This window comes from Camelus bactrianus, chromosome 9, assembly GCF_048773025.1.
Source record: "Camelus bactrianus isolate YW-2024 breed Bactrian camel chromosome 9, ASM4877302v1, whole genome shotgun sequence".
NCBI lineage: Eukaryota > Metazoa > Chordata > Mammalia > Artiodactyla > Camelidae > Camelus > Camelus bactrianus.
This window is the reverse complement of record NC_133547.1, coordinates 66,656,170-66,677,687: the sequence shown is the minus strand read 5'-3', so window position 1 is coordinate 66,677,687 and position 21,518 is coordinate 66,656,170. Positions and strand designations below refer to the sequence as shown.

At 36.3% G+C, this 21,518-nt stretch overlaps 1 protein-coding gene across 1 annotated transcript in view; it reads right to left on the bottom strand.

Annotated features, from left to right (window-relative positions):
• Positions 1 to 4,961: 4,961 nt before the first annotated feature.
• Positions 4,962 to 21,518, bottom strand: part of CDH8 (cadherin 8) — a 314,446-nt gene continuing 297,889 nt past the window's right edge. The window contains exons 11-12 of the mRNA XM_010967244.3: positions 7,730 to 7,981; positions 4,962 to 6,328 (exon numbers count right to left, since the gene is read on the bottom strand). Of these exons, the coding sequence (XP_010965546.2) occupies positions 5,835 to 6,328; positions 7,730 to 7,981 (746 nt within the window). The 3' untranslated portion in view covers positions 4,962 to 5,834. The remainder of the gene's footprint in view (positions 6,329 to 7,729; positions 7,982 to 21,518) is intronic.

The window sequence follows — 21,518 nt, the reverse complement described above, 5'->3', positions numbered from 1 at the left end:
TGAAGGAATGAAAATTTACCTTCAGTGACCTTTCATTTTCTCTTATCGTGTGGTCTCTAGGTTCATTGAAGCTTTTGTTTTCTAATTTTTCTCCCCAGATAGCACCCTGTGCTATTCCTTCTAACAACTTTCTGTCATCTGTGGATAATAACGGAGGTATCTATGATCTATTAATAAAGATACCTGCAGGAGATAATACTTATACTCGACATGTGTGTCATATTATGGCAGGTAACTCAAGAAATATTTACAACTTCACAGTCTCAGTAATGAGCTAAAAGACCAAAGTTTGATTCCTGTCTCTCACTTATTAGATGAGTAAGTTAATCCTGAAAAATTCCTTGAGACATCTTTGAACCTCATTTTTCTCAAAACATGCCAAAATTTAGGCAAAGCTGAAGTATGCTATGAGCACTCACTTTCTAGATCTTTCTGAATGTCCATAAAGGTGCTATTAACCTGTCAGTGTGATCTTTTTATAATTTCCCCCTCTTAGTTTTGTGTTTGAAAAGCTATGATTACTGTTGCACCCATTAAAGAAGTTCTCATCTTCCCTGAAAAGTTCTCTGTAAAGACTTCTTGAGTCTTACCATTTAGAGTCACTTTCTTCGTCCTCAGTTCTTCCACATCACTGTATATAACTTAGCTTTTATTTCTTATCATTAGAAGCTTCACATTATAATTACAGAGAGTGTTGTTTAGTCGAAAGTCATGGGCTAAGTTTAAACCTAGACTTACAAGGCCACGGAGAAAGAATGCTTCAACAGTTAGCTTAAATGAGATCCATTAGCTCAATTTCATAACTAAGGAGATATGTTTGGAGATTATAGTCAACTGTGTAGCCTGACTTTTGAGCAGGGTGGTGCTCAGTATTTGCAGGAGACACATTGTCTTTCCTTTTAGATAGACTGTCAAGTCAGGGAGATTTAAAATGTCTTGAACTCTATAATACTAGGATTAGGTAGAGAATACGAGGACTAGGAGATCTTTACTGTCAAGAGTATATCATGTAAACAATAGCAAAAGTGTACCAGGTGATACATAAATGTGTGTTGACTAAAAGGAAAATAATGAAAACAAATACCTACTTTAATGATAGAATTTCTATCTTGTACAATCATCAGAAAGAGTAGGAGCTGCAGTGACAACAATATATGCAACACTGCTTGGCCAGCTGAGTAACTTTACAAAGAAGCTGTGTATATTAAAATAAAAAAAAAGCATTGGAATGGAGGAAAATAAAAATATGTTGAAAACTATATTCCTTGCAAAATGCATTCTACATTTATTGTTTCCACAAAAGCACAATTCAATATAAAAAAAACCTAATCCAGCTTCACAACGTGATGCATTTCATTCTAATTTCAGGTATTGTGAGCCATTATTTTGCTCTTAAATAAACACTCCCATTTAAGACCCTTTACCTTCAATCCAATTTCTTTCAAATTCAAAGATAGATTCAGAAAAACAAAAAGCCACCATTTCAGGTTTTTGGTAGTGTGTGATTGTGAGATAAAAAATTACAAATATAAACTGATCTCTAAAAAGTTGAGTGTGTGTGTTTATAAATATAAATATATATGTGTATATATAGTCCCTTCAATGTTGATATTCATGTTTAAAATGTGCTTTCATATAACTTTTCTAGTGATGGCCACTGTTACCGTATTTTTCGACTGACAAAGATGGGATTTCAGTCATGCTCAGCCTTTCCAACAGTGCCAGTGATGGGATTTTTTGAAATCTTATTACTGGTTGCACTGCCCTGATCTCAAATGGAACTTTCAATCAAAAAGGCAATCAGAAGGTTATACATTCGTGAGATTCCCTGCAAAGCCAGTGATCGCATAATACAACTTGTTGGAAAGGCCTACCTGCCTCCAGTCCTTATGTGGCTGTAAAGAGTAATTGGCTACTTAGCTCTCAGCACCTGCTTTTCCTTCTCCAGAATACAGCATAGCCCAGAACTCTGCTGAGTCTCAGTGTGGAATCTGGCTGCTCTTAGGAGATTTCCAAGTCTCACGCAGAGACTTGTCTTATGTTAAGCATCTGATTAGGCAAACTCTCCCAAAGACACATTTGGTTCTTTCTAAGCACTCTTATTTCACTGGTGATGCCAGTAAGTCTTTTATATTATATATATACAAACACACGTTTCTCTGGAACACTTTCGCTGTAAAGTTCTTATTCTAGAAATCACAGTTCTGCATGGCATGGTTAACACTTGCGTTTAATTTCTGGTCTATTTTAATCATCCTATTACAAACTGCTTTTAATCTTATACCTGTACTCATAAAAGATTATTGTAAAGAATGGCCTCTTAACATTCTTTAGAACACATATATGGATGTTTCAGAGACATTCTGTAACTTGATTTGATCAAATAGTGAACAGGATTGCAGATGAGTTGATCAGTCCCATATGGTGTCCGGTCACCTGGGGATGCATCAGTTCCCCAAGCGGGAACTTCGAATTGTGAACTAGGCAGAGGGAGATAATTTTGTCTCACTTGGCTCCAACTCAGTGCTTCTTCGCCATTAGGCAGAGAACCCTTGGGCAGGGATAAGCTTCAAAAAAGACGAGTGCTTGAGACACAAAGATCTACAGACACATTAAAATTCCTATGAACTGAAGAAGCATTTCGTTTGAAGAATAGCCATACATGTATATGGAAGACATATGTGAGTATTGCTGCAACAGAAAACAAAGCACAGAGACAAAAATAGTCACTTTGATAAAGTTTAAAAATGTATTATTTAAAGAGTTGATTATGACATACTCAGACCCTAAAAGTCTGGGGACCCCATCAACCTCTTTTGGTTGAGGAAGTCTTAGAAACTCTCCTACTAGAGTAAAAAGTACCTAAGTCAAGGTCAGAGTTAGTGCTTGTGTGTGTGTGTGAGCGTGTGTGTGTGTCCCTCAGATCTTTATTTAAATTCAGGGTACTCTAAAAGTGTAGTTCAGCCCCATGCGAACATGGGGCTATTTACTTGATTCTGTATTATAAAACCTTAAATGGGCTTTTAAGCGCAAGTTGCCAGCATGATGGTGGCAAAGAAAATCAACATGGAAACCATACTTAATCTCTCTTCCCGGGCAAAGTAAATTTTGAGGTAAGATGTGGGCAACTGGTGTATCAGACATTATCTCCTGCTCACGAAAATCATCATATGAAGATTATCTTATTGATTGCCAAGACTGGAGAATATGGATTTTTATACCCCTGAAAAATGGTGTAATTTTTGCCAGACATGTTTATATGTCTGTAGTCTATGCCACTTCACTGAAGAGTGCACGAGAAATGAGTCTGGTATGCAAGAGATAAGTGAAGTAATAATCTCACCTTGGTTTAGAATATGTAGGATAGTCAGAATATTACTGTTGATTACTACAACAACTACTATTAATAGTCTGCCTTCACCAAGTATTTGTTTTAGCCACTGTATTTTCAAGTCACTTTGGGCCATCACGTTGACCTCAGGACAAGTGTTCAGTAGCCGTAGTGATAAGCTTACAGGAGGAACTAGTCTCAGGCAAGGGATACTCAACATGGGATCAACCAAGTCTATGGGCACTGAATAGCTATAAATTCCGAGTATCATATTCAAACATTTGTCTTCATTCACAGTGGAGTCAGCCTCCAAAAGCTGGTGCCTTCAGTTTTCTAGCCAAAGCCGTGATTTTCTCAGGTAGCCCCAAGCCAATGGCTGAGATGGCAGGGGAACTGGGGCCTGACTAGTTTTGCACAGTAAGAGACTCCTCTAATAGGCTTTCTTTCGGTAGGACCCTCTAATTGTCTGGCAAAGGATTGTCAGGTCTGCGTTGCAGTCTAAGGCTCTCTACCAAATCCTCCTTCCTAATCTCTTTACTTCTACAAGTTTTAACATCTGCATCCCTGTCTGAAAGCTTTCCCTGCTCCGTCCTGTTTCCTCCCTCTTTTATCTTTCACTTGTAACTCTGCATTAGCGTTTGCTTCCTGGAGGACCCAGCTGATGCAGCGGGACTAGCTGTTAGTCCACCATGTTCCCTTCATGTCTCCATCAGTATCTTGCTATGCGATCGTGGTTCAGCCATTTCTCATCTCTGGTTCTTTATGATAAAGACTCTTACAAATAAAAGTGACCCTTGGAATGATTTAGTTGAACGTTTTAGAATTCTTGTAAGAGTTGGCTCCATTAATAGGTCTTCATCTGATTGGAAAAAAAAAAGTGATGACAACAAAGGTATTTATAAAAATATATTTCACAAAGTAGGAAACAATACAGGAGTTTCTCTGAATACAATACATGGAGTAAATAAACAATATTGCCTTAAAGCAAAGTAGAAAATTAAAATGATCTGCATGTAGTACTTGAGTCTTGTCTTACATATTCTACCTCTAAATGGCAGGTTTGCAGTAAAAATCGAATATGCTCACATCTTCTAGTGCTGTTCTCATTTGGAGTCTATAAGATATTCTGTGCATCACCATGAAGATCGGGGAGAGAAAGGCTAAAAACAGAAGCAGTAAAATTATGTACAAACCAGTTTCTGCTCTAAAACGGGGGGGGGGGGCAACTTGAAGCGTGTTTATTGGGCAGGGCATTACGTAGGTATTGAAAAGTCTAGAGTTTAAATATTCACATGAGTCGATACACTTTCAGATGTTTGTGCTTGTAGTAAAAACACCAAATACTAGGATTACGAACAAAATAGAAAACAGTCCAAAAGTTTCTCTGGGAAAATGCTGTTCCTGCCATCACAGTCACAATAACACTTTCTACTCTAAGGAGACTATTAGCTTCCCTTTTGATAATATTGCCTGCCATACTCATCTCAACAAAATGTACATGTATTAAACATTCATTGTATATATATTTATATAAAACGATCTAAAGGATTATTAATGGATATAATTTAGTTTTTTCTTCATATAGTCCCTTAATCTATAGATTATCAACCTTAATAAATAAAAGCATTAATGGACATCAATAAAATATTTATTTCGAGGATTAAACAAATAAATTCACGCGCTAGCAATAAAACCATCTTGTCTCTTATGTAGTCCGCTGTGTGATACAGTTTATCTTTGTGTCCTTGTGGAAGAAGATGAAGTGGAGGGAATGAGTAATCCTGCTTCCAGAACACAAGCCTGTTTGAATGGGATTTCTCTCCTCCCACCACTGAGTTGGCAGTCCCCACCCTGGAATGGATTACGAACAATGTGATTATTTTAAGGCTCGACACAATATTTAAAGATGCTATTTAGTCTCTGATGAGTGGGGCCAACAGTTATGTACAATGTGTGGTCACCGTACCATATAATCTAGGAGGCCTCCCAAAACTCCAGAAAGTCAGAATGTACAGCAGACCAAGTATTGCTTTTTCATTTGTGGCGGGATCCTTAACTGGTGAAGGGGAAAAAAACCATTCGCATTTATAAAAATCCTTGCAGAAGACACTTTATCAGCAGCACATTTCTTGCAGGTCCATTTTTCTAAGAAAGCACCTTTTAAATTTGATTTTTTTTTTCCTCTTTTCAAACCATTTCTCTAAGGATTAGCCAGGATCCCAATCTTTGTCTGTGGTGGTCAGGTAAATATCAAATATCCAAAGACTTCTAGACACTCCACATACTGTAATTCACATTCCACAAGATTTATAACCTCCTAACATACACTTTTTACTTTTTATTATTAATTTTTTTGGTTCGACATTAAAATGTAGTTGAGTTTATAGATGATCGGTGCTAAACTTGCCTCTAAAACAAATAGCCACGTTGGTTGTATCTAAGGGGAGTGACCCTAGAATATTACAGAATGCTCAGTTCCCACTGATTTATTTATCATCCGCTGTCAAGTTTCTTTGTCACTTTCGCCAACAGAGTAGAGTTCGCCCAGTCTCTTAAAGCGGGGACCCCAGTCACTGAGGTAGTCAAAATTCTGGTCTGAGTCTGAGGTGGTGGACTCCAAGGAGCTGAGGGAGCCAGCCACGGACCCTCGGCCTTCGTAGCCGTAAATCTGAATGGAGTCATACGGCGGGGCGGTGGGGTCATTATCTGCCTCGTGTAGCCGCACGTTAATAAATTCATCGACATCAACACCGTTCGGAACTGGAGCCAGCCCCTGCCTTGGCATAAACTGCAAATCTGGCTTAATATCTTTACGGGGTAAAAATCCATTAATTCCGTCTGGGTTTTGTAAAGTTGCAATGTCAAAAGCCTCCGTGTCTTCTTCCCCTCCTCCTTCATCATCGTAACGAATGATGTTTTCTCGCACGTCTTCGTCATCTTTGATAATTAATGGCTCATTTTTATGTCGCCGCAGAGTTACAAACAGCACCACGATGACTGTAGGAAAAACGCGAAGTGACAATTAGCTAGCCTCGCATATAATTTCACAAGCAATGCATCGTGTATGTTAAGAGAGGGGCATTATTTGAAAACTTAGGAGCATACAGCTTTAATAACATTCACTTGGGAATTAAGTTAAACACCTTTCTGAAGGATGAGCATTGAATTTTGAGTGGATATCACTAGGTTGCTTCTTTTTATTAAACGGTGATGAAGCTGGGTTAAAAGAATAAGCTTGCATCTATTCGTGAAGAAAGCTGCATTTAACACTTTCAGGAGCTGTAGAGTGAATGGCACAAAATGGAAAACAGCACAGATAGCATAACTAACTTGCTGTGTATCTTTGACAGGTCATTCAATATTTTTTGCCTTCATGCCCCTGTTCTGTAAAGAAAAAGGAGCTGAACAGATCATATCTAGTATATTTTGTGTTTTTTATCAGTTCTTCAAGACTCTTTCCAATCAAATAATGTTCATTCACAGATGAAGTGATATATTAAGATGAATGTCAACTTTGCATGTGAAACTTCTTGTCTTGTATGAAGACTAGAACTCCTCTATCTGGTAAGGTAGGCCTAAAAGTGGGGAAAGGGAGAGGAACACATAAAGAAGTAGCCAGATCAGCCAAACCAAACTTGGGCTAATGGTGGAAAACATGGCAGGAAATGATGTTCAATCCAGGGTGCTGGGGGAGCAGGACAGATGTAACCTGGAAGGTAGTAGTTGATAAAACCTTTATCTAAGGGCAGGATAAAATGTAATTCTCCTCTTCTATATCTTCCTACTGTCTAATCTCATTTTTATAGCTGGATCTTTTTAGTGAAAATGTTACAAAAACCTTTCCTTAATTTGCAATCTTTATTGTAATTTGATTTTAATATCAGGAAAAATATTTGAGAAACAATGCAATTTTAAAACTATATTTTTTGCTTGTTTCCTTTTTATCTCACCAAGTTTTGTGATTGAATGGACTTAGCAACCTGATCTATATATTGTTCAGATAAAAGAGTATTTTAGACACATGACAGCCCCCTGTTGAAGTAAACTGGTGTGTATCAGACAATCTGGATACTTTCTTATATAATAGTTGCTGTTGTAACCACATAAAGGTCCATCCCCACTTCTACCATTATGTTTAGTCTATCTTTTCACTGGTGATAGGATTGAAAAAAAGCACTGAATCTGTTCTCTCCAATTGGACATGACTGTCACAATCCTTTTTTTTCTTCTTCTTCTTCTTCTTCCCTTCCTCTTAATGACCTCAAAGCTTGGAGAAGTGCAAAAGAGTTACTTCTCCAAAGAATGCTGATGCCTGGCTGGGTTAGGGTTTCTTCCTTATTTACAGTCATTTATGAACCGGAGAAAGAGTAACCATTAGGCTATGAGGAAAATACGTACCTAGCAGCAAAATGACGCATGCTAATATGGCAATTAAGGCGCCCATACTGAGTCCAATCGGAAGTACATAGGCTTCAACATTACAGGACTGGACAACACCGTCACTGCTGCAGCCGCAGACCCGGATGGTCAGGGTGCTGGTGCTGCTCAGAGGAGGATTCCCACTGTCACTGATTACAATTGGTAAAAGGTAGACTTCTTGCTTCTGGCGGTTGAATCCATTATGCTTTGCCAAAATGCTGAGAGAATTATCTGGAAAAAAATGAAAATTACAATAGTTGGCATCATTTCAAAACAGCTGCCCGAACACCACTTGCTTTTCTAGTTCATAAATCCTCTGCAAACCTCAGGACAGTCCCAACTCTGCTGAACCGCTCGAGCTCTCTCCGCCTCCCCTCTTCCCACTTTCCCAACTGGCATCTGGACCAAAACATCCATACCCTAAAAGGTTTAATGAATAGGGCCTCAGGGTAAGCTAATGGCGTTTTACCATCCCCTTGTAAATGCAAAGGACTTCTTTTACAAAAATAATCTTCAGGTGTCCTTTTAGACACACATTACCCCACATCCCCATAAATAAGTTTTATTTTCTCATTTATCCTGATAATACAAAATTGACTGGGCAGAATTTCACCACATTTGAAAGTCATGTTTGACAAGCTTTGTGTTAAAAGATAGACTATTAGAAAATATAGCATGCAAAACAATTCACTTTGACTCCCACCAGTACCTAGAAAGAGTTATTCATGCCCTAGAGCATTTATACTAAGATATAACAAAAGTTCCATTTACTGTCAATTGGAGGAGATACGCCACCTACTTTTAAATTCTGTAGAGAAGACTTAGAGTGGTTGCACAAATAAGAATTAAATGAGAATTCACAGCAGGCGATTCATTTTTCATGTATTAATTAGTTGTATGGAAATGCATATTGGTTCTGGAGCAACACTTAAGGGCATTCACGCAATACTTAAGCGCATGCTTCAGTTCAAAGTAGAACTGGTCAGTGAGAAGTGATTAGTCCCATGTTAGCCCTGTGATCGCAGAATTTCACCCCCAAAATGAACTTTTGATTGTCATTCATCCCTATCTCATGAACTGTAGTCGCATATGTGTGTGTGTGTATATATATATGTATGTATTTGTGTATGTATGTGTGTGTATATATATAAATTATATATCTATTTTCTCATTTTGATTAATGAAAGACATGTCTGCTCAACATAGTAACACTGTTATTTGACACTGATATTCTAGCCAAAAGCAAGTAAACATATCTTTGGTTAATATGTGCATTATAATTTGGGAAAAATGATTATTTCAGTTGGGATTTTTTCAAATACTGGCAAATTTGCAGACCCCAGAACACTTGGCTGCCTCATGGTTGCATATTAGAGCAGGCAATCCACACCACTGCTGTCCAATTCCTGGTCATCAGTGTCCTGTTGTTTCCAGAATACTCAAATGCTTAGATATCCCACTCAAATGATTTTAAGTAAATGTGTTAAATCTTCTATACCATACAGTATTATACCAGAATTCAAAAAAAGTGGCAGACATTCCCTAAAACAGATATATAAATTATATTTGGTTTTGCTTTGTTTAAGATATAAGTGGACCTACAATGCCTTGCTAGTAAGCAGTCAAACAAACAAAAACTTTGATTGAGTTAACAGTTTTTTTTCCTAAATTTCTTCTGGTGGTGCCTCATTATTTAGTAATTTGAAGAATGAAAAGAGGTTTCTCATGGAGGTAAGCAGTGATATTCCAAATGATCTAGTAGTCTTTATTCCCATAACACAGAAGGAAATATCACTAAGCTAAAAGCAGAAGAACATTATCTCAAAACAAATACAGAATATATAGCTGTGTTATATTTCCAGAAAGTGTGTGACAAGTTTGAGCGCAGTTCATTAGTACAAGGAACATTTGTGGATGATTTCATATACCATAGTTCAAAACAGAAGATGGGAATTGTTCTTCAAGATGCAGTTAATAAAATTACAATGAGGCTTTTATCTTTTTGTGGTTAACGCTATTTATATGAGAAACTATCTTTGCATACATATTCTTTCTTTAAAACAATCTATAATGATAATTTAGGAACTGCAACAAGAATATTACTCATTGCAGAACAAAGCTGTCTCCTTTATTACTTAGAAAAGCACTGGTGGGTCTAACACCAAACTCCTATTTTTCACTACTCTTGGCACCTGCATATGTTGTTCCCCTTCTATATAAAGAAAATAATTGACTGAGTAAAGGAAGCCTATGAGTCCTTTTTGCTGAAATTTACCTTCTACCTCCAGGCAAAGTCAATTCCCTATTTGCCTATTAATATTATTTTTTACCCTATTTTGATTGGTGCTTGCAATTATTAATTATTTAGTTGAGTTATTTTATTAGGCCAAATTGAATTGTCATTATTTTACCCATAAAAACATTGAATATTAGCAGCTCCACACACTTTGAATTCATGTATTTGAAATACATTTTTTAATCTACACGTTGCCAGTATCTTTAACAAAATTCTGGCTTCTTTCTTTAAAACATATGACGCCTTTTCATTTTATTAAAGTTTTAATCTCAATGCAGTCAATCTAGCCAGTCATTAAACAAATAAACAAGCAAATTAGAAATAACAAGCCTTAAGTGGAGGGTCAAGATTTGTTAGTCTCTAAAAATGTCCAGTTTTCAACAAACAATTATTAGAATAAATACAGAGAAATAAGAAAGCATGACCATAAACTAGGGGGAAAAAAAAAGAGGCAGGAAAAAGAAAGTGTCCATGAGAGCAAACAGATGTCAGATTAAAGTAAGACTTCTAAAGAGTCATTATAAATGTGTTCAATGAACTGCAGTAAACCATACAGAAGGAAAGGAAAGTATGATGACAACGTCACATAAAATAGAGACTATTAATAAAGAGACAAATATTTTTTTAAAGAATGCATTGGAAAATATGGAGTTGAAAAGTACAGTAACTAAAATGAAAATTTACAATAGCTAAACTGTAAATTTGAATTGGCAAAAACATTAGTGAACTTGGAGACAGATCAATAGAAAATACGCAAGCTGAAGAACAGAGAGGGAAAAAAAAGAAAAAAAATGAATATAGCCTCAGAAAAAATGTTGGACACCATTAAGTGCACCAACATACCTGCAATGAAAATACTAGGAGACAAGAAAAGAAAAATTATGGCTGAAAACCTCAAAACTTTTTGAAAACACTAGTCTACACATTCAGAATGTTCAACAAATGTCAAGAAGGTAAACACAAAGAAAGTCACAAAGAGACATATAGTAAAAAATGCTGAGAGTCAGAGACAAGAAGAATATCCTGAAAGCAAGTGAAAATTGAGTCATCACTTCCAAGGGAACCCTAATAAGATTAACAACTGAATTTTTATAGAAACAATGGACACCAGAAGGAAGAGGGATGGCGCATTCAAAGTGCTCAAAGCAAAAACTTTCAATCAAGAGTCATATATTCAGCAAAGCTATCTTTCAAGAAAAAAATGAAATAGAGACATTCCCAGATAAACAAAAAACTGAGGGAATTTGTCACCAGCAGACACGCCTTGAAAGAAACAGTAAAGAAAGTTCTTCAGACTGAAAGAATATAACCCCAGATGGTAATTCAACTCTACATTAAAAACAAAGAGCATCAGCAAAAGTAATTATGTAGTTATAAAAGACAGTATAAATGCATAGTTTTTCTTTTATTTTCTTAACTTTTATAAAGCAGTGGTGTAAAACAGTACATACGTAATACATTGTTGAGCATGTAATATCTAGAAATTCAAAAGTAATAGTTTGGTATTTCAATATCCTACTTTCAGTAATGGATTAAAAAAAAAACTAAATGGAAATAAGTCAAGAAATAGAAGATTTGAACAACAGTATGTACCCACTGTACCTAACATATCTGTAGAATACTCCACCCAAAAACAGGAGAATAAATATTCTTGTCAAGTACACATGGAACATTCTGCAATGCAGACATTAGGCTAGGCAATAAAATAAACCTCCGTAAGGATGTAAATAATACAAAGCGCAGTATCTGACCATAATGGAATGGAATTAGATACCAATAATAGAAAAAATTGGGGGAAACTCACAAATATGTGGAAATTAAACAGCGCATTCCTCAATAACCAATGATTCAATGAAGAGATCAAAAGGAAAATTAGAAACTGTTGTGAGACAATGTAAATGAAATTGCAGCCAATCAAAATGTAAGGGATACAGCTATAGAGGTTCTTAAAGGGATACTTACAGCTTTAAATACCTGTATTAATTTTTTTCTTATCTTACTAACAAGAACCTCAAATACAATTTTGAGTATAAGAACTTATGGTAGGCAAAGGGGAGGGGTGGGTATAGCTCAGTGGCATAGAATATGCTTAGCATGCATGAGGTCCTGGGTTCAATCCCCAGTACCTCCATGACAAAATAAAAATTAAATTATTTTAAAAAGCAGTTATTGTAGACACCTGTATCTTGCTCTTGATATTAAAGGAACAACTTTTGGCTTTCAAGTTAAGTAAGATGATCAATGGTGTTTATTTGAAGATACTTTTTGTAACTGTTTGTTTACATGCACTCTCATTTTAAATTTTTTTTCTTTTTTCTTATTTGTCTGACAATGATGCAAAGGGAAAAGACAGTCACATCAAGGACAGTAACTTAGCTGGCTTCAGTTGTATTATTGCATTATTTTAAAACCTTCGTTTCAGTCCTTTGCATGCATTTCCATGTTATACCATCTTGTTGTCCCTGCAACTTAAACTGTTCTACCTTTATGGTTTCTTCTCTTACTTGTTATATTTATTGCATTTTTTTGAGCATAGCAAACAGAAGGTGATACTTTGATAGTGATTTATTAGAGAAAACACAGACATTTTCTAAAAAATGAAACACAAAGATGAAATGATCATTGAAATCCCATAGACACATGTCTTGTGATTTTTTTTTTTAAATCAAATCTCTTAAAGCTGAGTATATAACAACAGAGTTTCAAGACAGATAGAAAGATGTGTCAAGGTCCATTTAAGAAGAGGGTAGACCAAAAGCATTTGAGGTTCTCTAGGGTAGACTAATATCCAGTTGGATGGAGTATAATGGCTGATCGCTACCCACCTAGTGCAGTTGTGTTGCCCTGAGATAGAAATACACCTTAACCTTACCACCTAGTTCTCTGATACTCTCACCTATTCAGATATGTGTCTTCCCTATTATTTCTCTCAGTTAGGGATGTTCTCGTTTTCCAACCCCCCTTGGAATGTGTTGCTTATGAGCCTTACACCAAGTTGATGAGTGACTCCATCTTCAGAACCTTGCTTCGTATTCCCCACCAGTTTATTTCTGTTTATGACTGACTGTTGGAGGAAAGATCATGAATGGGAGTTAAAACGGACTTATAGTACGAGGCATACTTTGAGTGATAATATTCCTAAAATAGTGGTATAGTTGGATTCCTTACTTCTTGGCTGAGTAACACAAGGTATAAACCAAATAAATAGTAAAGAAGGGACCAGGTAAACAGTAGGTGCATAGGTTTGCTTGGTTTCAGATAGCACATTACAGTTATGCCATTATGTATGAAATTTCTTTCAGATTCTGACAACAGATTAATTTTGAATAAAAATAGTTACTCATATCTTTAGTTTTTGTTGTTCTGTTTTTCCAGAGCGTTTGTTGGAATTTTACTGGAAATTTTTAGAGGCTGTAACAAAGGTGGCCGTCTTAAAATTAAATTCTTAGACTATTTTATGCAGTAGTTCCAACATTATAGAGACAAATAGATAATGTTCAATAAAATATGTGCATCGTCTCACTAGATTCTAAGCCCCTCGAGGGAGACTAGCCTTACTCACAGCTCTGTTTCCAGTCTCTAGCGCAGGACTTGGCACAGGACAAAGATTCTCATAACAACACTCGTCACATTGTTTAACCTACTTTTAATTGGAATGATTTCACGTCTCCCCTCTCTGCTTTCTATGTTCTAGCCGTCCTGGTCTTTTCTGAGTCAGGGGTCTTCTGTTTTCAGATTTGCTCTTTCTTCTGTGCGATAGTCTCTCCACTTCTTAGCTTTCATTCGAGTTATTGATATTTATGAATTATTTTTGTTCGTGCTTAAATGTAACTTCTTCAGGGATAATTTCCTTTACTGGTTGCCCCCAATTTCCCTAGATGAATTAGTTATGTAATCTTCTATAAGCCTTTTTATTTTCATTAAAAATTTCTTGCAAAGAAGTGGTATCATAATGGGGATATGATCGACACTGGAGATACAGAAATCAGCTAGGGAACTTCCAAGTAACAAATAACCAACTGAAGATGCATAATGAATACTCAGCAAATATTTGCTGAATAAATGAATAACTAAGTAATCATTAGCCGTATTTTGTGGGGCTCATATTTATTTCCATTCATGTTATTTTGTCATAGGGGGAGTATATGTAGTTCCAAATAAGTTAGTGAGAAAGTTCAATTTCAGGCTATTGGAAAGGATATATGTATAGCCTGGGGTCTTATATGGAAATTTAAGAGAAATATTGATGGTTTCCAAGTCTTTCTCTAGACATGCCTTATATCATGTAACATGGGCAATAAACTGAAGATGCATACATTCAAATAGAGAACACTCAGAGAGGAAGAAAAATTGCTCTAAAATATCTGAAATATCATCATCGATAGGGGTGCACACCAGAGTTCTCTTTTACTGAGCTGAACTTGTATGACTTAGCCCTACATTCAGAGAGGGGCTCATAGGCTAAATAGGTATCTCCTATGGTTGGTCTAGGAGGTATCTTTCTCTTTGATTCTTCATTATTGATAGTCTTGGAATCATTTGGAATCGGAAATCAAAGGACTGTCTTTTACAGAATATTAACCGTCTTATAAGACAAGTTTCCTTTAGTAAATTAGTCAGTAAGTATTTATTATAGACTGAATGTTTGTGTAGCCCCCAAATTCATACGTTGCAGTCCTCACCCCGAGGGTAGCTATATTTGCCAAGGGAGCCTCCTGGGGAAGTAATTAAGGTTAAATGAGTTTATAAGGGTGGTTCCCTGATCCTGTAGAATTGCCGTCTGTGGAATACAGAGACACCAGAGAGCTCACTCTTTCTCTAGCGGTTGCACAAAGAGGTCACGTGAGCACACAGCCAGATGGTGGCCACCTACAAGCAGTCAAAAAAAGTTTTCAAAGTGAAGCATGTCTTGCCTACACTTTGACCTTGGACTTCCTAAGCTTGAGAACTGTGAGAAATAAACGTGTGTTGTTGAAGGCAACCAGTCTGAAATACTGCATTATAGCAGCCTCAGCGCACTAAGATAGTACTATAGTCATTTGTTAACTCTATATGGATACCCCATGAAAAAACAAAAAGCCTAGCCAAAGAGACAGACTGCCTGCCTGAATAATTCTTCAACTTTGTGTGATTTTTCCCACAGTCATAAGTTCTTTCGTTCCTTCCGTTTATTTTCTTTGTGTTTTAATAAAACAATAGTCACCATTATTTTTGCTGTTACTATTTAAATATGCCATGTTCTTTCCACATTATCTAGTGTTGTTTTCAGGTAGAATAAAGCAAGTGAATCTAAATTCTCTATTTGTTTCGGTGTTTCATCTGTTGTTGTTGCCCTGATGCAGAAATTTTACTTTGGTCTAGGTCCTATTTGTTTGAAATCACAGAGCTAGGGCTTTTGTTTATCCTGTCAGATGTAAGCAAGAAAAGGAGCCAAAGTTAATGAAGGCACTTGCCAGACAAGTATTTATGACAAAAGAATAGATGAAGAGAAGATCAGTAGATATTATGCCTTTCTGAGAAATATCTCTTGTCATCTGACTTGCAAATTTAATTCAGATTTTCTTGGTTGAGTCAAATGGAATGAAAATGGCAAAAAGGCCAAAACAAAGGGAAAATGACACTCTGCTCAGTAGGTATGGACAAGAGATTTAATTAAGTTCTTATCATTGTGTTGTGTCTGTTATTTATTTCTAAAAACCTACCAAAGCAATAAAGATACCCAGTCCATGAGATTTCAGCGTACTGGATGCATGTATATACAGTTTCTAATATCTTGGAGTAAGAAGCAAAGATCATGACACCTACACTTCATTTATATATTTTTCCTCTAAATACTAAGTCTTGTTGGAAACAATCAGGCTGTAACGAATAAAAAGTAAGACTCTGTGAAGCCAGTCTCCTTTGTATCTCCAGTACCGTTATAATTTCCTACCTAATTCACTGAAAGTATACCAACATACTAAATCTGCAACATGCAGCTGGATGTTCTGAGCCACCTAATTAGATCATTTGTCATTCTTTTATCTTTTTTCCTCATTAGATAGTGCAGCATGCGACCTAATGTCAATAATCTCAATGTTTATATGAATGGTGACTCATTACCAAATTTCCTAATATTTAATGATAAGGTATGTATATCTACCTAACTGTAAAATATTGACGAAGTTTGACTTTGGCTTTAGAAAAACCATCACTTTTCCTTTAGAAGTCCCTAGACTAATACCAAAATTAGTGTTTATTCAACATTTTACAAGTACACATAGAATAAATAAGCACTTTTTTAAGAGAAAACAAAGACTCATTCTACTATAACCATGCAGCACTACAATTCTATAAATATCTTAATGGTTGGCATTTTGCAGAGGAAGGGTACAGAGGATGGGCTATGCTTTTCACTTTACAAAAGTTAGGACTCATTAAGTAATCTGTGAAACTTAAGCAGCTTCTAAAATTCTTTAAATTCTTTTAGGCTACATATAGTTTTCTTAAATGGTAAATATAAAAAGAAATATTTTCTGAGATCATATGAAGATAGCGTTCAGTGTAGTGGTCTGAACGATGACTTCCAAAAAGACACGTCCATGTCCTTCTTGAAACCTGTGAACGTTACTTTACTTGGGAAAGGGTCTTTGTAGATGTAATCAAGTTAAAAATCTTGAGATGAAGCATTCATCTGGGATTAGCTGGTGGACCCTAAGTCCAATTGTATGTATCTTTGTAAGAAAGTCCAGTAACGAGTCTTCATAAGAGTAAAGTCAGAGGGAGATTTGACACAGAGACGAAGCTAGAATGTGACCACAGAGGCAGACGCTGACATGATGTGGCCACAGCCACAGAACCCCTACAGCCAATAGAAGCTGCACAAGGCGAAGAATGAGTTTTCTTCCAGAGTGTCTAGAGGGAGTGTAGCCCTGCCAACACCTTGATTTCAGACTTCTGGCCTCCAGACTGGGAGAGAATAAGTTTCTGTTATCTCAAGCTTCCCAGTTTGTGGTAATTTGTTATGACCGTCCTGGGAAACTAATACAGTTGGTAAATCTGATTAAATATTATTTCCAGAGGCAAAGCAGGCATTCTTATGGCCATTTTACATATGAGACACATGTTTTTTGAAAGATAAAATGACTTACTCAAGGTCCCTCAGCTGACAGTTAAGAGCTACAAGCAAGTCCAACATGTTCCTACATTTTCTCTGTCATCTTAACAAAGATCACCTCAGAAAGCAAGGGTGTATGGGCTCTAAGAGGGTTATATTAAAAGTCACAGATAAGATGAAAAAGCAAAAGTGTGTGGCAGGAGGTGTTTCCATGCCACGCCACCTTTATCAGAGACAAAGTAAAAATTAAGTGGTTGAGGCTATTGGTAAGCAAGAATATAGAACTGTGGAGACATCAAAAGGTTTTCAGTGCAACGCTCTATAGATCTAAGTCCCATATCTTGAGAGTCAACATAACATAGTATTGCATAACATAACCTTGAATTAATTATCAAGAAGTAATCAGTTTTGGTGCCGGAGAGGAACTCGAGCAGAGCAAAGTCCAAGCTCCATGTTAGATATAATCACACTGCTCAAGGTCTTCTGAGTTTGATTATTTTTCTCCTGCACTTAATTTGCACATTTGCTCTGACTCACAATGCTCCATGTACCTTATGCAGATCCTTTAGCGCTCAAAGGAAAGGCAGATTTATCTCACTCCAGGCACCAGGGAACAAGAAATGAAGATTAATATTACCTTCATTTTATCTGAGGAATACCTGCATTAACTAACCCGCAAAAATGAAAACTATACCAAGAGCCAATTTCTATTTTGTTTGAATGGAAAACTTTAAAGTTTTTACAAATATCAATAGATCTGGAAAATAATATTTTTATCTATATGGATTTGTGCAAAACTGAAAAATGCATTGATATTTTTTTAAATACACAGCTACTTAGGGAAAAACAAACAAAAACAAAACAAAGCAATACCAATGCCCTTAGTGGAGTTGTGAACATTTCAGAAAACAACCTAATAGTGGTGAAAAATCTGGACATTGGAAAGCTAGCTTTGTCAGGAGAGTGACTTTTTCATCACATCTCTATTGACTGAATAGACATCTCCAAGTATTTAAGAAACAGAGAGATTAATTTTACACTGGAGTTGATAGATTTGTGGTCATTAACATACTTGATATATAGGGTAGTTGGACCAGGAAGTAAGATTGTTTTAAAACAGCAGTTAAAGTGAAGCGTACGTTGTGTATAAGATACTGAAATCATTAAACATAATGAATGGAGAGCTGAGGATATAAAAGAAAAGAAGTACGAAAAGCAGTTTGTATTCTAAATAACCTGCTTTGATTCAAAGGAGGTCAGGTACCCCTGGAAATCATCATTTCGTTAGATACAGATGAGAGAGGCTTTAAGGACAGAGTGGCATGTGGGTTGACTTTAGAGAACAGGGCTGGTTTGTTAAGCAGGGGAAATACAGAGAATGGCATCCCTTTTTCTCCCTACGACTCCCATGTTTCTGATCCATAGCATTCTGTCCTCAGCCTTTTTTCCCTAACCTCTTTAAGATCTGTTTGAATCTGATTCACTTATCTTATTTCAGATACCAGACAAATTTTTTTTTTCCCTAAAATCTTAGCCCCGTGCCTTTTCCACTTACCTACTGCGTATGTCCACCTGGACGTTCAGTACCACAAATTCAACCTTTCAATAATGATACTAATCATAATTAATGCCTATTCTCCATTTCCCAAAATCTCTTTCTTGGTCCCATTTCTCACATTCTCTTTCCTGCCGCATGATTCTGTGCATCCCTCCCCTTTTATCCACTAGCCTCACCTCTTCCTTTTCAATGCAGGGAAGTTCTGTCATCCTGTAATCAGCTGAAAAGTTACTGCTTCCTTTATAATGGAGACAACAGGAACAAACTCCTAAGGACTCTGGAATATCTCATCCAGAGATGTAATGGAGATTTGATTATAAAGTAAATATAATGGTTTTAATTAGCTTGTTGAATAAATACATAATAGTCATCAGTGAATATGAGTAAGTCAGTGTGTAACAAGAGACTCGGAAGGCAAAGGGGTACCTTGAGAAGTCCAAAATGTATCCGACATTACATACATAGAATGCAAGTGCAAGAATCATCCTCACTGTTATGTTTATTATTACATTAATTTTAACAAGTGCCCATTACATACTAGGCTCTGATATATTTGATAGACCTTGGCACTCTAATTTTCAAGGCTTTTTGATGATCACCTGTGTCTGAGCAAATATTCCCATAAACAGAAGCCAACTTAAAAATTCAGGCAGTAATTCAGATACAAATATCTGAGCATGTTAAAAATGCATATTCTTGGATTTTACTCTGAATCAACTGAGGAAGAATTTCTGAGGCTAGGCCCTGGACATCTGCATTTCAAATAAATTTTGTTTGCATAAAAATCTTCTGGGATGCCTGAGAGCCATTCTATTCTATTCTGCTTCTTTCCTTGGGCGTTAGCAGTGGTTAATGGCTTGGCCCAAGCCCTCAGAGGCGCCACTGGGGAAACTATTATGCTCGGGGCTCTGTAATCCAGCAGGGGTAGCGGCTGATAGCAATTTTCCTGCATAATTCCTTCTCTCTGGTTTAGTGGTAAAATAGCTGCTAAAAAAATAAGGGAAATGACTGAAGAAAATGTGGCATCCTACAGTGAGCTGAAGTCCAGTGTTTGTCCTTGAATCATTTTAAAGTTTAATATGTTACATTGAAGCAGCTTGGCTAAACATATATCTTTGGGCAGAAGTCTTAATATACAGTGAAGGCAAGAGGATGGAAGGCAGTTATGTAGATAAAATTATCATTCAAGCAGTGGTCCCATTATCATTCCTCCCAGGTTGCTGAGAATGGCAAGTGCTTCTGAATCTTAAAATCCACATTCTTTATAGTTTTGGAAATAGTACTGTTTTGATCATACAAAAATGACTTAAATTAAAGGTCAAACTGATTTGCTTTTCCTCAAATTCACCCACATATTAACAGGTTAAAATACAGATGGAGAGAGCAGAAATAAAATGATCGAAGAAGAAGATACCTGTATAGGTCACCCTTACGATTCAAATAGAAATCACATCAAGCTCATTCAAACTCTTTTTATTGAAAATGTAATCTGATAAAATTCCCTATTGTTATACACTATAGAGAAATCTGCATACATTTTGAAGTCATGCATGATTTCATTTTAATACTTTCTTCTAAAATAAAAGGGATTTTTTGATGAGTCTTTTTAAAATATTCTTAAGATGATACTTGATTTTCCAAGCTTACCGTCCCCCTTTGACAATGAATGTGTGGTATTTCCTGGCACTGGGCACTGATACAAAGATCCCTAAAACGGGATTCTTCACATTTTGGAGTTACGAGAGATATGCTTAGCAAATAAAGAGAAGTTTAAGGGACTTGTTCCCTTTTAGACATTCTAATTCCTGAATAGGTTATACTCAGTGTAATTTCTTTAGGATGTATATTTCAGACTGCTTCTGAATATCATATTAGATAATGTTCAGGCTCTGGAATCATTCCTAATTGTGTTTGCATCCCAATTTCATTACTTACATACTTGCATTTTTAAGTAATTTCCCCAAGCTCACAGCAGGTACTCTGATTGTGCCCAAATTACTAATTAAGGAACTGAGGGTCCAGAGGTCTTTGAGGAGTAAATGTGTCTTTCTACCTAAAGTGTATTTTCAGGGTCTGTCATATGCAAAGTGTTTAATAATACTTGTTATTAATACATGTAAGGTTATCAGTTACTTTAGCTTTGAAATAAAGCAAAGAGTTGCAATCTTTGGATTTCATATATTCATACTTCACAATGAATTTCTATTTGAAAGCCTCAAAGATGAAAATACAAACTAAACTAGAAAGTGAAATATAAAGTGAAAAACTAGAAAAATATGTGTTAAGAAGTAGACTAAGACTCTGCAAGATACACATTGAGAAAAGGTTTCCAGAATGTTAAAGAGGGTCTTATAGTATCCAGATGCAATATGAAGTGGTTTCCAAGGAAATATTCCGCCTAAATCAGTGTATGGTTTTAGCAATCTAGGTCTTGATTTAAAAACAGTATCTTAATCAAAGGCAAGCCCATGTGAACTCACACATGCGAATGTCATCAAAGAAAGAGCTCAGAACTGCTAGGAAAGTGCTGCAGTTCTGAATTAGGTTCAGAAATTCTTCATAGACGATGACTCCTCGAGAGAAGCCTACAGGATGAACTGTCTACATCTTTACATCCTCAGTGTCTAGTATAAGCTTAAGGTACCCAGTAGGTGATGTTAAATTGCATAGTATTTTTCCTTTATCTTAAAGTTTAAACCTTTTTTGCTCAAGATCATTGGTATCATTTGATAGATTTCTATTTCTTTATTTTTCTCTTAAGGTCTCTTCTTCCTACCTTACAGAATTTTCACGTATATGTGTCTCTACTAACTGCAAA